Source organism: Salminus brasiliensis, chromosome 4 (assembly GCF_030463535.1).
Source record: "Salminus brasiliensis chromosome 4, fSalBra1.hap2, whole genome shotgun sequence".
NCBI classification, from domain to species: Eukaryota; Metazoa; Chordata; class Actinopteri; order Characiformes; family Bryconidae; genus Salminus; species Salminus brasiliensis.
This window is the reverse complement of record NC_132881.1, coordinates 34,921,506-34,937,993: the sequence shown is the minus strand read 5'-3', so window position 1 is coordinate 34,937,993 and position 16,488 is coordinate 34,921,506. Positions and strand designations below refer to the sequence as shown.

The 16,488-nt window shown below is 38.4% G+C and overlaps 2 protein-coding genes across 2 annotated transcripts; both read left to right on the top strand.

Moving 5' to 3' along the window:
• The first annotated feature begins 643 nt into the window (after window positions 1–643).
• On the top strand, window positions 644–1,066 carry atoh7 (atonal bHLH transcription factor 7). The gene has a single exon (XM_072676990.1). It carries the CDS (start codon window positions 644–646, stop codon window positions 1,064–1,066), a length of 423 nt encoding a protein of 140 aa, XP_072533091.1.
• Window positions 1,067–5,331: 4,265 nt separating this feature from the next.
• Window positions 5,332–15,452, top strand: pkd2l1 (polycystic kidney disease 2-like 1). The gene is made up of 15 exons (XM_072676989.1): window positions 5,332–5,623; window positions 6,579–6,692; window positions 7,446–7,573; window positions 8,293–8,546; window positions 10,711–10,935; window positions 11,026–11,254; window positions 12,222–12,392; window positions 12,480–12,661; window positions 12,779–12,899; window positions 13,393–13,491; window positions 13,795–13,916; window positions 14,009–14,126; window positions 14,305–14,420; window positions 14,723–14,870; window positions 15,282–15,452. Exons 1-15 carry the CDS (start codon window positions 5,332–5,334, stop codon window positions 15,450–15,452), a joined length of 2,490 nt encoding a protein of 829 aa, XP_072533090.1.
• The last annotated feature ends 1,036 nt before the right edge of the window (window positions 15,453–16,488 follow it).

Below are 16,488 nucleotides of genomic sequence, written 5' to 3'. Positions count from 1 at the left end.
TGGGAGGACCATCACATTTACTGAGACTTATTCTGTTTGGCATCTACCAAGTTATATTTCAAATATCTGACATGCCACAAGTGAGGTGCTAAGATGCAAAAAAAAGAATATAATACGCTCACAGATTCAGTCAAATCAAATAGTTCTTTCTGTCATTGACCCCCCATGAGTTAAAGTGCTCAGGCCAGATGGTAAGTTTTCTGCATTTGTAATGCACGCTTTTCAGGGGACCCTAAGGCTGATAGCCCTGCCAAAGTTAATTGGAATGTCATTAAAGTTTGAGTGAGTGGGTTGGGGTGGTGGGAGGGTGGGTTGTGTACATTTTTGCTGTCGATTAGGGGCGAGTCTGTGTGTGTGTGTGTGTGTGTGTGTGTGTGTGTGTGTGTGTGTGTGTGTGTATGCCTCCAGAGTAATAATGTTCGGATGGTGCAATACGATGGGGCTCCACCTGCTGCCACCTGTCAGTACTCCAGTCCTATATAAGCATCATCTGTCCTCCTCAGGGCCAAACAGCTTTAGGCTTGACACATCAGAGTGGACCTGTTTGGTACAGCAGCCCATAACAGGCCCACAAGGAAGAAGACTTTTAATATATCCACCACTGGAGGACAGTAGCAGCTCTTGTGGATCTGAACCAAGAAGAATGAAGCCCCGCAGACCAAGCTGTGCAGATTCAGGCTCTGAGTGTGACCCCAGAGACCTGGAGAAGTTTGAGGGTGCAGCACGTCGGAGGATGGCAGCCAACGCTCGAGAAAGGAAGAGGATGCAGGGCTTGAACACGGCCTTCGACCGACTGCGCAAAGTGGTTCCTCAGTGGGGTCAGGACAAGAAACTGTCAAAGTACGAAACTCTGCAGATGGCTCTGAGCTACATCATGGCTCTCAACCGGATCCTGACCGACTCCAGCAGACACAGTGCCCCTCACAGGCAGTGGCTGGACCTGCAGTTTGACAGCCTGCAGTCAGAGAGCTACCCGTGCATTGTGAGGTACAGCTCGCCCATCGAAGACGAACACATGCCTTCCTCCTTTTCCTACCATTACGAGGGCCTCCAAGTCCCTACGTAGAGCGAGACATGGTGGAGTGCTAACTTGTATCTTTTATTCCAAGGATACTGATGTCAGTAAATACATTTGTATTGCATTCATGTATAATGTATTGGCCTGTATTTTTAATATTAATCAGATCATTTTCATTAGCTTGGAACATTTTGATGAGCTGGTTGAAGAAGTGCAGTTATAGCCCCTATAGTATTTATTTTTACAACTTATTTTTGTAAGTATGAAAATGTTATGGTCTGTAATTGTGGGTAGATCTAAAACTCGTAAACAGATGCTCGAAGCTTGTACTGCTTTGTATCAAATCATTTTGTCAAGCCTTAAACTAGTAAATTCATATGGAAGCTTAGTTACTGATGTACCTGAGAATCTGATGTACCTGAGAATCTGTATCTGAAACTATTTTGCCAAACTGGCACCATTACATTGGTCATGGTGTGTTTAACTGTACCCAGGACAAGATGGACTAGGACACACTAAATGAGTTCAGTGTGTTTAGTGTGTTGAAAAAAGGGCTTTATCTGTTGAGCATCAAATTAAAACTGAAAGAATAAAATGAAATTGAAATGAAAAAAAATTCTGTTTGTGTTTATTTTTGCTGATTATTTAAAGTATTGTCTGAAAAAACAACTAATTATTATTAACAAGCCAATAATTAAACTATAAAGGCATGTATAGAAAATCTATAGAAATTCTAGCTTTTCATTTCAATCCACAGAGAGACCCAGATTATACAGAAGCAAAAAAAAAAGTTAGAAAGTAAAAGTAAATATTCCAAAACAACAGTTTACAGTCTTTCTAAGAATTTTTGACACATTTGGAATTGAAAAAGCAGTGCTGAAAGGCTGGTTTTCTACATCATGGCAGTAAATTTAACTGTCAGCTGTGTGGGTCTGCTCTGGTGTGCACACTAACCAGATAAAGGCTCTGTCATTTCAGCAGAGCCCAGTGTGCCCTTAGATAAGGCTGCTGCAAACAAGCATGTCTCTGTCATTTCCTCAGACAAATTATAAATCTTGTTTAAAGGACTGTGATCAGCATTGTATTTGAAGTCCCTTTCTTGTTTTGTTTTTTTTACATGCTGACGCTGATGCTTTTTTTTTCAACTGGATGCAAATGAGAGGATTTGATAATGTGACTGTTCTTGTATATAATAATCGAATTTTGTGATTCGCCCTATAAAATCAGATAGCAGCAAGGATACTAATGATATTTATCATCAAAATATTTCATTTTACTGCAATACTGATTACTGGAAAGATGCACAATTACAGGATAATCTTCTTAATATGTCAGAGCTTTGAGATGATCACTGACATTTTCTATTGTGTTTCTATTGTTTCAGTCATCAGTAAAACATATAGGGCCGTCTGTGCCAAAAGAACGCGACTAAATCAAAGACTGGGCGATCGCTGACTTTACTGAATTAACTGAATTGAACTGAAATGTGGCGCTGCCTCTGATATGCCAGACCCTCCAAGCCCTCTCGATTGGGGAAAGAAAATTAAAGTCTTTGTTGTGCACTGACTGTGTGTAATGTGACTATTGTGCAGCAGTGAGGCGTGAGCAGCCTGCACTCATGTCAAGGCGTGTATACAAAACCACAGAGAGCAAAAACACCACGATTAATCACTCAAGTTTCAACTGTCATAATGCCACTTCTGCTATCACTACAGCATTAAACACACTAAAGTGAAATTATAGTAAAGAGAAAGAAGTGTCTCCCAGATGTAATTGCAGTTATCAGTTATGACTGAGGGCCTAATATTTTGGAGGTTCTTTTTACCCACCAAAATCATTACTTACCATTACAGTGCTGAATGTGTGTACCTTGTGCACATTATGCATTAGACAAAAGTAGTCCTTCATAATATTTTTACATTTACAGCTATACAAGGAACATAGTATCTTGTGTATTGTAAGACATCGTCTCTGTCACATAAAAAGCTCTCTAATTATTTTGCTGCTTTTTCATTTTTACATTATGTGAATCTGGGAGTTGTTCTTCACATTCTGGCACAATTGTGACACACTGACATGTTTTATGAGAAATGGACCAATAGAAATGCTCCAAAATGACTTACAAATCTTTCTACACTGACTTCCATTGAAGGTTTTTGTCTTAGTCCTGTAAAGTTGCCTTTTTGAAGATACAAGGTTTCTGCATGATGGTGACGATATTTTTAATTGCGATGTTATATTGCCTTTTATACAGATGGTTTCAGTGAAGCTTATGCTTATGCAGATTATTTGCACTCCAATGTCCTTTCAGTGGTTTCTAACAGGTGGCTACCCATTCATAAATGCATGTCATACGAATATCTATATGTTCATTAGCATACTTCATATAGCCCACATATACATGTTTTAGTAAATTACCATAAAGGCAACCTTGCTGTTACTGGTGAGGCATATGCACTTACAATCAGTTGCCAACTGACATATTTCTGTGCTCTATTCATCTGTAATCTATTGTCTCAGCGTTGTTAACAATTGAGTAATGAGTCTGTGTTTCAGCATGACAGTGTCATACATGTGAAGAGTAAACAGTCAATAAATAATTATTGGTTATATAGTGTTGTTATTATTATTATTATTATTATTATTATTATATAGATATATAGTGTGTGCATTTAATTTACTGAATCTTAAGATATAGGGTAAATCTAAGTAAATATTCACTTATAGAATGACATAGTAACCTGGGTTATTATAGTTATGTTCGTATATGATATGCATAATATGCATTATATAGTGTGTGCATACTGTTTACATACATATCTGCATACATATTTTGCCAGTGTTTGGTGTATAAGCGTCCAGCCTTTTTTCTGTCCTGGCACCAAAGTGGTGGAACGAGCTTCCCCTGGGTGTCCGAACGACAGAGTCGCTCGCTGTCTTCAAACTCAGACTGAAGACCCACCTCTTCCGAGAATACTTGGGAGAATAGTAGAGTGTTCACCTTACTGACTTGTGTTTAGTAGTGTCTAAACTTAGAGAGATCTTTGAATTATTAGTCTATTCAAACAAGCTGAGGTTTTACTTGGGTAAATAGCAAAGCACTTTTGTAAGTAGCTCTGGAAAAGAGCGTCTGCTAAATGCCTTAAATGTAAAATGTAATGTAAATGTGTTTAGCTTTGAATGCATAGCAACAACCAGCTTTAGGTCCATTAGTTCATCCAACCTGTTTCCCTCAGCAAACAGCATATCCTCCAACACTGACAAAACACAACACCTGTGTTAAACAACGCAAATCTGCCAGTCATACCGACCACACAGAATGCTGTGTGTTTATCTCGCAGCCTTATGTTTTACACCTTAAAATAACGCCGCAGTTATGTGCAGAATTTAAGGTGGAGCGGAATATTCCAGTAAAATGCTGGAGTATAACTCCAGCCTCGTTATGGAGATACTCTTCAGCTTCATGCTTGAATGCGTCTGTGGTGCTGTTTTAAGGTGCAATGTGGATTTAATGCTGTGAGATAAGCGTAAGTCAAGCTTTTTATGTTGTATTTTTTTAATTATTATATTCTAAATTATGTATTTATATGTCAGTCAGATCCAGTTAATAGACCAAAGTCACGAGACGGCACATCTTTATTAAAACTGGCAAAATAACTGCTATATTAATAATGAAAAAAAAAAAACCCACAAGAATCTTGATCTGATTGTTTTGCACATTTACTACTACTACAGATGATATACAGCTGCCTTGCTGGGCTCAAATTCTAGATCTCCAACACCGCTCATGCCAAAAGAACTCCCTCTGTGCAGACCACCACAAGAGGTTAACTTGATAATTATTGAAGCTATCCAGATCAAGATAGACAAATCACTCTTTATTCTGTATCCGAGAGTCTGCTAAATGGTTTTGTCATGACAATGACAATATCCATATTTGTTTCTGTTGCAGATGAACAACAGTTCAATTTGACAATTCTATGATATAAATGTATTTTATGTCGTAAAAGACACAGGACAGAGAGACAGTCCAGCTCTTTTCTGTCTTATTCATGCAGCATCTCTACTTTGCCCAACAGTGCCATCACAGAACAAAGAAGTCTTAGATTTCCTCAATGGTAGGACAAGGTTTTTTATGAGCTGCGTGAACAAAAGAGTGTTCCCTCCCCCTGCAAAACCAGTGGCACATCCTCAGTGACTGTAGTGCAGGAGGAAGATATAAAAGCAGGTGGCACCTTTCTGCTGTCAAAAGGCTTGTTTCCGAGGTTTTTAAAAAACACAGAGCCACACGCTGCACCTCAGTGCACGGCACCATGCAGAAACTCAACAACCGGGCAGAGAGCCACCTGAGCAATCAGGTGGAGTGCGAACTGGAGAACCTGGGGAAAAGAGCGTGGGTGAACCAGGCCTACTGCGGCACTCCTCCACCTGTGCAGCGTTCCATCAGCACTGTTTATAACCCTCAGTCCCTCTTCCACAGCCCCCTGGACGGCATGGACAAACTAACTGCACCCAACCCTTACCCTGCTGAAGATAGAGTAATAAACCAGTATCCTGAGAAGAAAAGATCCGGATGCTGCTCTTCCCTCCTACGAGCTATCAAAGGTAACTGTGCATCGACAGTCTGCAGTTTGTCCAGTTTTATGGGCCAGGTTTAACATCCCCTGTGGTTTATAGGTTCCCTGTGAAAATCTTCTTCTACATTTTGTTAAATTCCTTCTCCCTCCTAGTTTTTTGAAGGAAGTGGAGACATGCAGTGAAATAGAAAAGACAATATCTAATTTGATTCTTCATGAATTTGTTGAAATATTATTGTGTGTAACCTACAGTCTTGTTCTGCAAAATGAAAAATGTTCTCATTTGTTTACATTGAAGCGAACAGAAAAAGAAGACTTCAAACAGATTGTGTTATGAATTCATAAGTAACTGTAAATAATAATAATATATAAAATATTGTAATTACAGACATTTAATGATACATCCATGTTTACTGATATTGCAGTAGTGCTATTAGATTAGATTATACTGCTTTAGATAATATAGCTGCAATATAGCAATACTGGACTATACTGTAGACAAATTATATAGCATTACTGGAATATACTGTAGGTAAAGTATATATATATATATATATATATATATATATATATATATATATATATATATATATATATATATATATATATAACAATGTTGGATTTCTAATGGTAAATCTAATGGATCTCTAAAAACATTTTGAAGTTTAACAATTTTCGATTGTTTCCATTTATTTTAAGATTTTTGTTCAGTTTTATCATTATGAGCTAATTATAATACGATCCTCATTGACTGATTTAGAATAAAGTTTGATATTGCAATAGTATATATGATCAAAATAAAAAATATGATATATCTATTATCTTGTGTATATATTTATATATATATATATATATATATATATATATATATATATATATATACACAAGATAATAGATGTATTATGTTTTTTATTTTGATGATAAATGTGTATGACAGAAAGAATCTAACAGCTGGCTTTAAAAATCATGTTCTGATTTGTTAGGTCTGTGGGGAACTACGCTGACGGAGGATACAACAGAGAATCGAGAACTATTTGTAAGAACCACCCTCCGAGAGTTATTTGTCTACATTGTTTTTCTAGTAGACATATGTCTGTGTAAGTATGATGGTTCTAAATCTACCACATTTTTGTTATATGTGTTTCAATATGGATAACTATTGAGCTGTAATTTTAGAAGTGTTGTTAAATGATCAGAAAGGCTACTTTGCTATTTTATTTCAATAAATTTAAGTTGTCATAATGAGGCAGTTTTTTCTGAATATTTCTGCTAACTGACTGATTTACTGATGTATGCCAATATTAAATAATCATATGACTATCACTAGATTCTCAGAAGAGCACAATTTCAGAAACAGTATTGTTTTATCGATAGCTGAAGTGACCACTGTCCATCCTAATCCACTGGGTTTTCCTACCACCGGATTCTATTATCTTTAGTGATCTGCCTCAGTCTAAGTGCCTATTATGAAAGGTACCCCCTCCCATGTGACATACAGAGCATTGTGCAGGGGAGCGTCAATACTGAAAGGAACACAAACTGCACACTGCTGGCTTTAACTGATAACAGCCCACGGCTGGCCATTTAGACTTTGTATGCTGGACGAGCATTGTTTATGGGAGCTATTTGTGTTCTCCAGTGTTTTCCTTCCTCAAACAAATCACTCTCTCCTAATTGAGGCATTTAGCTTTTACGATGTGTCCACTGTAAATGAATGAATCCGGCATTAAAAGCTTTGCTTTTATAGCTCTTGTCATTGTGAGACTGAACAGCACACACAGCCAGTTCTCTGATAGGAATCTGAGTATGTTGTCACTTCTGTAATTAGCAGTTATCGTGCTGTGTTGCAGTGACCTACGGAATGACCAGCTCCACCACCTATTACTACACTAAGGTTATGACTGATCTGTTTGTGAATTTACCGGGTGACAGCGGGGTGTCATTCCAGTCCATTTCCAACATGGATGATTTTTGGAGTGTAAGTAGTCCCTGTCATTCTGTATTGAGGAACTTGACTGGATTTGGCTGGACTTTAGATATGCACATCATTTTGTCATAAAATATATTATTTATTAAACTGGAAAACATGTTGAAAACACAATGAATGTTGTTCAGCAATTGCTTGTTTAGCCTGTAGGAGTACCCACTAAACATCCCAGAGGAGAGAAAAGTCAAACAGGAGATGTCCTTACTTACTTACAGTAGTTTCTTCTGGACAACAATAAGAGCAGATGGACAGACAAAGGAGACTTTAGCATAAGTCCTTTGCTCAGTACTTTTACATGTCTCCTGTTTTGTACAGATTTCATTAAACACTAGTATACTAACACTAGTTTAACTATATATAACACTATTTACTAAAGACAGGAGTATAAACTCAGTATGAACTCAATCATTACTCATTCAAGATTATAAGAGTCTTTTCACAGTTCTGATGCTGAGAATTACTATTTTATAGTGTTATACTATTGTGTCTTATAATAATAATAATAATAATGATAATAATAATAATAATAATAATAATAATAGTACAATAGTATAATAATAGTATTAGACTATTATACTATTGTGTCATTTGATTCACTTTATTAGCATTATGTATAACGAATATATGAATTCATATTTTCATTCCACATTTTCCTTGGATATAAAAAACCCACAAGCAAATAGTTACCCTGCATGATGTGTTCTGTTCAGTATGCACAAGGTCCACTGTTAGATGGCCTCTACTGGACCAGCTGGTACAACAACCAGTCTCTTCAGACCGGAACACACTCCTTCATCTACTATGAGAACATGCTCCTGGGTGTCCCCCGTGTCCGTCAGCTGAAAGTAAAGAACAAGTCATGCAAGGTGCACAGTGACTTTGAGGAGGAAATCACTGACTGTTTTGATGTGTACAATGACAAGAAAGAAGATGACAGCTCATTTGGACTCATCAATGGGACAGCGTGAGTGATGCCTTGCACTGTCACTGTCACTGTCATTGAGTTTGATTGTCGGGTTGAATCCTATTCAGCAGTAAACTTAACAGCTGTCACATTCATTCTGTAAGAATCATGCACAGGACTATTCTGCTAGAAGAAGAGTGATCTGACTTTTAGTCTGTATTACAACTTAAGAAATGTAAAATCTATAGTATATAGATACATACATTTATCATAGACATGAATATTATGGCAATATTTGGCTTTCAATTATTTTTCAATGATTTATCTGAAGCACAATGTGTGTTATAAACCCAATATCAACACAAGGTCAATAATGTACATATAGCACACCTAATATTTGGTTAAATATCCAAAAGCAAGTTGTTCCAGACAATTTTGGTTGCCATCCACAAGCTTCAAGTGGAATTCAGGTCAGATATTTGACCATTAAATGTTGGGTTGCAATAAACAATTAAAATATGGGTTGAGGTCAGGACCACTGTATGTGGGATCACTGTCATGTTGGAAAATCTGATTGTGTCCACACTTGAACAGTCTAGCTGATTGTTTAAGGTCATACTGAAGAATTCTGAGGTTATCCTCCTTCATTATTTCCACTACTTTGTGCAGTGTAACAGTTCCACTGGCAGCCAAACAGTCCCAGAACAAGACTGATCTGGAAATCTGCAGGTATTTAGAAATGGCTCTGAGATACAACATTCCTGTCTTGTGCAGATCCACAATTATCCTTCTCAGATCTGCTCTGAGCTCCTCAGAGTACTCACTGTACTGTGGGTTGGTTAATCCAATGGGTTCTATTAAGCAAATTATTTTATGTGGGCACAAACCTACCAGCTGTAAGTTTGGCAAGAATTTTTAGAATAATAACTTACACAACAAATTCATGTTTGTGTTTCTATTAAATATGTTTCGCATTTGTCAGCCCTACAAAAATATCAAGGTAAAGGTGCACGTATTTGTCACTGTACAGTGTGCACTGCACAGCGAAATGTGTCCTCCGCATTGTGTTCACACCCATCTGTGGTAGTGAACACACACTCACTAGTGAACTAGGGGCAGTGAGTATACACACACACACACACACACACACACACACACACACACACACACACACACACACACAGAGCGGTGGGCAGCCAACTCCAGCACCCGAGGAGCAGAGAGGGTAAAGGGCCTAACAGTGGCAGCTTGCCAATCCCGGGAATCGAACCCACAACCCTGTTATCGATAACCCGGCACTCTAACCGCTGAGCCACCACTGCCCCACAACAAATTCATGTTTGTGTTTATTTTGCATTTGTCAGCCCTACAAAAAATATTAGTTAGAAATAAACATGAACAGAAATAATTAAAAGTGTATGTATACATCTGAACCATTGGCTCTTCCTCGAAACCTACACAAGTCAAAAGCTCTGCTGCTAAAGTCCTAGTGCCAGATACCACAGTGTACCTTTAGAGCGTGTTTTTTTTTTGTCTGGTGGGATATATTAGGCAGCAAGTAAACAGTCAGTTCTTAAAGGTGATGTGATCAAAGCAGGAACAATGAGCAAACAGAAGACTCTGAGGCACTTTGACCAGAATCAAATGTGATGACTAGACGACTGGGTTAGAACTTCTCCAAAACATCAGGCAGGTTTTGTGGGTTTTAGTGTTATGCAGTGGGCAGCAGCTACCAAAAATTCAAGAAAGGACAACAGGGTCATGGTCACCATTGATGCAATCTATGGAGGCCCCACCTTAATCTGCTGCTAACATCTTGGTGCCAGATATCACAGGATGCCTTCAGAGGTCTTGCGAAGTCCATGCCAAATAGTCAGACCTGTTTTGGGACACAAGAGGGACCAACTAAGTATTAGGCATGTGGTACTGATGTTATGTCTGATCGGTGTATATATCACAGAAGAAGGACCAGGAGGGTCTTTATGTAGGAGGAATAAAGCCTGGGGAAAGAAGTTGCACCAATGTCTTTAGGTCTCTCACTCTTTGTCTTGCTTTTTCAAACTCAGTTGATTTCATTCATTCATGTTTCTGTAGTCCCAGCACAAACAATGACTGCATAGCCAGCTGTTATCAATAGAAATCAATTTGCTTTTTCATTTTTACTGAATTATGTCTACAAATACAAAAACAAGCATAGCCACTGTTTGGTTTTATTCCTTTCCAGGTGGCAGTATCACACAGAAAAAGAGCTGAAAGGATCAAACCACTGGGGCATGCTGGCCACATACAGCGGAGGAGGGTACTACCAGGACCTGGCCTTAACCAAAGAAGAAAGTGCTGCTTTCCTCGCAAATCTCAAAGACAACCTGTGGTTGGACCATGGAACCAGAGCTGTTTTCATTGATTTTTCTGCATACAATGCCAACATTAATCTCTTCTGTGTCATCAGGTAGTAATACTACATCATCATGTCTTACATTCCTTATGTGGTTACCCAACATTAGCACCCTGCTAAAACATTGGGGTTTCTCTTCCTCAGATTAGTGGTTGAGTTCCCAGCCACTGGTGGAGCAATCCCTTCCTATCAGATCCGAACGGTGAAGCTAATTCGATACATTACCACATGGGACTACTTCATAATTGGCTGTGAGTTAGTCTTCTGTGTGTTTATCCTTTACTACATTGTGGAGGAGATACTGGAGCTCCGCATACACAAATTCTCTTACTTCAAAAGCATCTGGAACATCCTGGATGTGGTGATTATACTGGTAGGTCTAATCATTTACATTGTTTGATAAAGAGCTTATATCCTACATTTTGGCTTGTACTTCACTTACAATGTTGGTGTGGACCAAATGTACCATGAACAGTCATAATCCATGTTACCATGACCATTCTCAACCTACCTTTATCCCTTAGGCAGTCTAAGCTAAGGCCTTATATCTTCAGTGGTAATGGGTGGGGCCAAACTGTTAAAGTATGTCATATGTAAATGACTTAATTGGTTGATATCTCCCATTCTAAATTGATTGTGTAGCTTAGTCTTCATGCACAATACGTTCAAAAGTTTGTGGACACCCCTTATAATAAATGCATTCAGCTATTTTAAGTTGCACCCATTGTTGAAGCAGCTTGTCTAGTCCCTGCAGAGAACTACACTCTAAAACATAAAGGTGCTACAAAGGGTTCTTTGAGCAATGCCGTGGAAGAACCACTTTTTGTTCCATAAAGAAAAAATCACCTTTAAATTGACCTTTTGCATCAAAAGAAACCTGTTTGCCTCTTGTGAAGGTTCTTCACGCTCACTCATCTCTATGATAAACATGGGTTTTTATGGAACCAAAAGTAACATTCTATGGCATTTTTTAAAGAACCTTTTGCAGCACAAGCATAAACAGGAACCTATTAGTTCCAGGCCTAACAGCAGGCGGGATAGTGGTGATCATCCAAAAATCCTGACCTCACTAACGCTTTTGTCCCTGAATGCAATCAAATCCTCACAGCAACACTCCAAAATCTAGCCAAAAGTCTTCCATGGACAGTAGAGACAGGAACTCCAACAAAAGCAGGATAAACTCTTTTTTTTGTCCCCATAACCTTAAATGAGCAGGTGTCCCAATACTTTTGTCCATATAGTATATATAGACTGGCGAGTAAACAGTTTTGAAAAAGTAACAGTGTTTACTGAGTCCAGAAAAGTGAGGAAATTTACAGTAATGATTGTCTTTTTTGCAGCTTGCTTTTGTTGCAATTGTCTTCAACGTTTTCCGGACCATTAAAGTGGACAAATTACTCGGGAAACTACTGCAGGAGCCAAACATATATGCAGATTTTGAATTTCTTGCATTTTGGCAAACACAGTATAACAACATGAATGCTGTAAACTTGTTTTTTGCCTGGATCAAGGTAAGACCTTTCTGCAGGCTATACAGTTAATCAATCAATATCTGATCAAAGATGGATGAATCTAAGCTGTGATCTTCTTTCTTGCAGATATTTAAGTATATCAGTTTCAATAAGACGATGACTCAGCTGTCCTCTACCCTGGCCCGCTGCGCCACAGACATCCTGGGCTTTGCCATTATGTTCTTTATTGTGTTTTTCGCTTATGCTCAGCTAGGATATCTTCTCTTTGGTACTGAGGTTGAATCATTCAGCACATTTCACAGATGCATGTAAGAGACTTTCTGATAGTGTTTGATGTAAAAACTTGACATTGCACTAGTATATGTATAGTAAACACATAGTCATGCATATAGACATGCCTTTTACCTCTTTTTTGCTTGATGTAGATTCACACAGTTTCGCATCATCCTTGGAGACTTCGACTATGACGGCATTGAAAGGGCAAACAGAGTCCTGGGACCCATCTATTTTTTTACATATGTGTTCTTTGTCTTCTTTGTGCTACTGGTGAGTCCTGTAATCAAAAATGCAGATTTAAAGCAACTTTATGTAGTATTTTTTATCTTAAATAACAGCTTCAAGATCATTGTGATGCTCCACTGATATTTAATAGGGATAAAAGCATCTCTAGCGTTGTTACTCTGGGCTCGGCACACTGCTAACTGCACTATGTAAATGTGGAGAATCAGAAAGGAAAATACTTGCATAACTCTGCGTAACCCAAGTAATATTCAAAATCCTGTAATCCTGTAATATTACATCAGACTACATGATTCTTTCACTTGCAGTGACTGTTCTGTGTCTTTTAAATGTCCAGAAATGCCTTCTTGAGGAGTGGTTCAAAAGGCAAATTCCACATCCAGACTGTAGGGGGAGCCAGAGACAAGAATGAATAATTCTTACATAATGCTGCTTTAATAAGCCTTTTTTTTTTTTTTTAGCAAATCGCTAGGCTAATATGACTTCCTTCTGACTAATTCGGGCATCTTTCATTGCACAGAACATGTTTTTGGCCATCATCAATGATACATACTCTGAAGTAAAGGAGGAACTTGCATCCCAGAAAGATGAGCTCCAGATTACTGACCTTATAAAACAGGTAAGACTTACAATAAGAGAGCTTCATTAAGTCACTGACTGAGATGATAAAAGACACAGTAATTCAGCTGCCTAGTAATTTAGATGCTCCTTAAACACAAGTTTAATACATTAGCTGTGCATACCTTGTTGCTTTACACCAGAGAGAGCTACCTTCCTGCAGCAGATACAATCCTTATTGCCCCAACCTGATCCAAATACTTCAGAAGTACTTGATTGGCTGAATGAGGGGTGTTAGACTTGGGTTGGAGTTGAGACCTCCAGGATGGCAGCTCTCACTTAATTAATGTTCACTTAATTTCAGAGTTATTCAAAGACCTTCATGAAGTTGAAGCTTAAAAAAGAAAAGATCTCTGATGTCCAAAAGGTCTTGCGTTCAGGATCCAAAGAGTTGGAATTTAAAGACTTCAGAGAAACCCTTAAAGAGTAAGTCACATTTCTATTACACACCGACAACATGGCCAGAAATGATAACCAACATGATCATGAGTACTGCTTTTTCTTTGGTTTCTGATCAGAATGGGTCATGCTGATCATGAGATTTCAGCAGCATTCACCAGATTTGACCAAGATGGCAACCAGATTCTAGACATAGAGGAGCAGGAGACTATGAAGCGAGAGCTGGAGGAGAAAAGGGTATGAGATTTGTACCCACCATATTTTTAATTGAAAATGTTTTCTGTAACTACTACAGTCATGACACACGTACTGGTGTAGTGACCCATACTGGTTTGGCAGACCATTCTGCAGCGCAGTGTTTACTGACTGGATAAAGCAGAAAGCTCTAATTAACATAATTTTTTTGTTTCATCAGGATGCACTCAGTGTAGAGCTCCATAGTCTTGGACTAAACTATGAAAAGAGTGGGAAACTAGCAGATGACAAGGAGAAAACAAACTCCATCTCAGTGACTCCGGAGCAGTTCCAGATGTAGGCTATGTATACACTGCAAGCATCAGCCACCAAAACAACTAAAAGTCCAAATATTGTTTACCTAATCTTTTTATCGTTCTTTAGATAATCTAGAACATTTAATACAGTAAGAAACTGTGGAATGACCATTTTAAGAAAAATGACATATGATAACACTGTATTCTATAAACATTCGCCGGATTCATTCTGCTCAGATGTCAGGCTTTCAGTGTATTCCTTCCTTCTATTGTAATGTATTGTAATGTAGCAGCACAGTAATTCATGCTGCACCTGTTCTAATGACTATTGCTGCTCTCTAGGTTGGTTAAACAGGTGGTTGAACTGGAATGTACGCTAGCCTCCACAATGGCCAAGATTGACTTGGTCATGGAGAAACTGGGACTTCAGGATGCTGGTAAAACAAACAAAAAAGACACCACAGGAAAACACCTGACTATCAGAAATGAGGTGAGGAGCTCATTTGTACTGTACCTTTCTCATAAAATAGAATAATTTCATGCAAAAACCTCCAAACTAATGACTTTACAGGACAATAACATTTTTCAATTTCAGTGGAAGGCACTGTAAAATATTTTATATATTTTGGATCATTTCTGTTGGCCCATTCATCCAGACATTTTGACAATTAAAAAACTATCATATCAAAAAAGTGAAAAACGAGGTAAGGAGATGAGTTTTTTTGTGTTATAATGACAACATGCATCCTTTCACACAGAGATCAGAGCAGGAAAATGCTACTGTATACCCATTATCCATTTAGAAAGTCCTTGAAATACACATACATACACAACCACATCAATGCAAACATGCACACATCACAGTACTCCAACCATGGTTTTGTTTGCTCTGTCACTGCAGCAGGACAGACCTGCCTCTGGAGGGAATGTTCTGGTAAGCCTGGAGAGAAGCCTGGGACAGGAGTCATCATCCTGGTCATCAGCTGCTCGCTTGGGGAGTGCAGGAAGTGGTCTATATTCAGACGTAGGCTGGCCTGCTGTCACAGAAAATGGCATCTCTACACGTCACTGAAACACACATGGACACATAGCAGAACAGTAATACAGAAAAATAAATGCTTAATGTGACAAAACAAAAAACATATTGTAGAAATGTTAATAACGATGTAGTGTAGGACAGTCATCACCTTCCCTGCTCGTGGACATCTACTTTTCTCCACACTTTAAAGCTAATCAGGTCCACCAGATACAGATAATTGTTGCTTTCAGAAGTTCTTGGGTGCAATCCTGTCACCCCAGTAGTTCATTTTGAGGGTGGTTTGAACCACAAGGAGTGAAAACGTTTACGCATCAGTCATGGCATGTCTACTGGAGAGAGAGAGGGGGTTTTCTGTTGGATGATGACAACGTTGCAGGACATTCCAGGAAGGACTTAATACACTGCAGGTTACTTAGCCCACATCCAATGCGCAGTGTGTGGGGAACTTATGGCTATGGAACTTAGGAACTTATGGCCTGTTTAATGGATGTAGATCTTGATTAGCTGGTGAAGAGGTGTTAGATGTGGGTTGGATGTGAAATGTGCATGAGATCTGCAGGAGATGTTGGAGGATTGGTGACTACAAATGTAAAAGAACAATGTCTAATGATACACCATGGATATAAAGTAGAATAATTCCATGAGTGTCTTAGAAATAGCTTTGGTACCTTGGTACAAAGCATGTTCTTTCAAACATCATAGCACATAGCCAGGGAATGTACACTGTTGTCTGGGCTTGTTTTTCTTTCTTTTACAGTGGTTTGAGGAACATATCATACCAGCTCTGGGTAGATGAAGTGTGTATCCTGTTAATGTACTTAATATCTATGTTTAAATACACACATATATACCATTTAATAAGGAGTAAATATAAGCAAGTTTAAGTGTATACTTAATCCTGTGCTGTTGTGTTAGCCTATTAAACTAATCTAGCATTGATTGCCTTCACCTGTGTAAAGACGTAGTGTTGCCACAAAAAATGGAAGAAATTTCATATTTGAATATTTAGATGTTTATCATTTCTGTCAGGTGTCTCTTATGTTAATGACTACTGTCTCCAAATAAAATA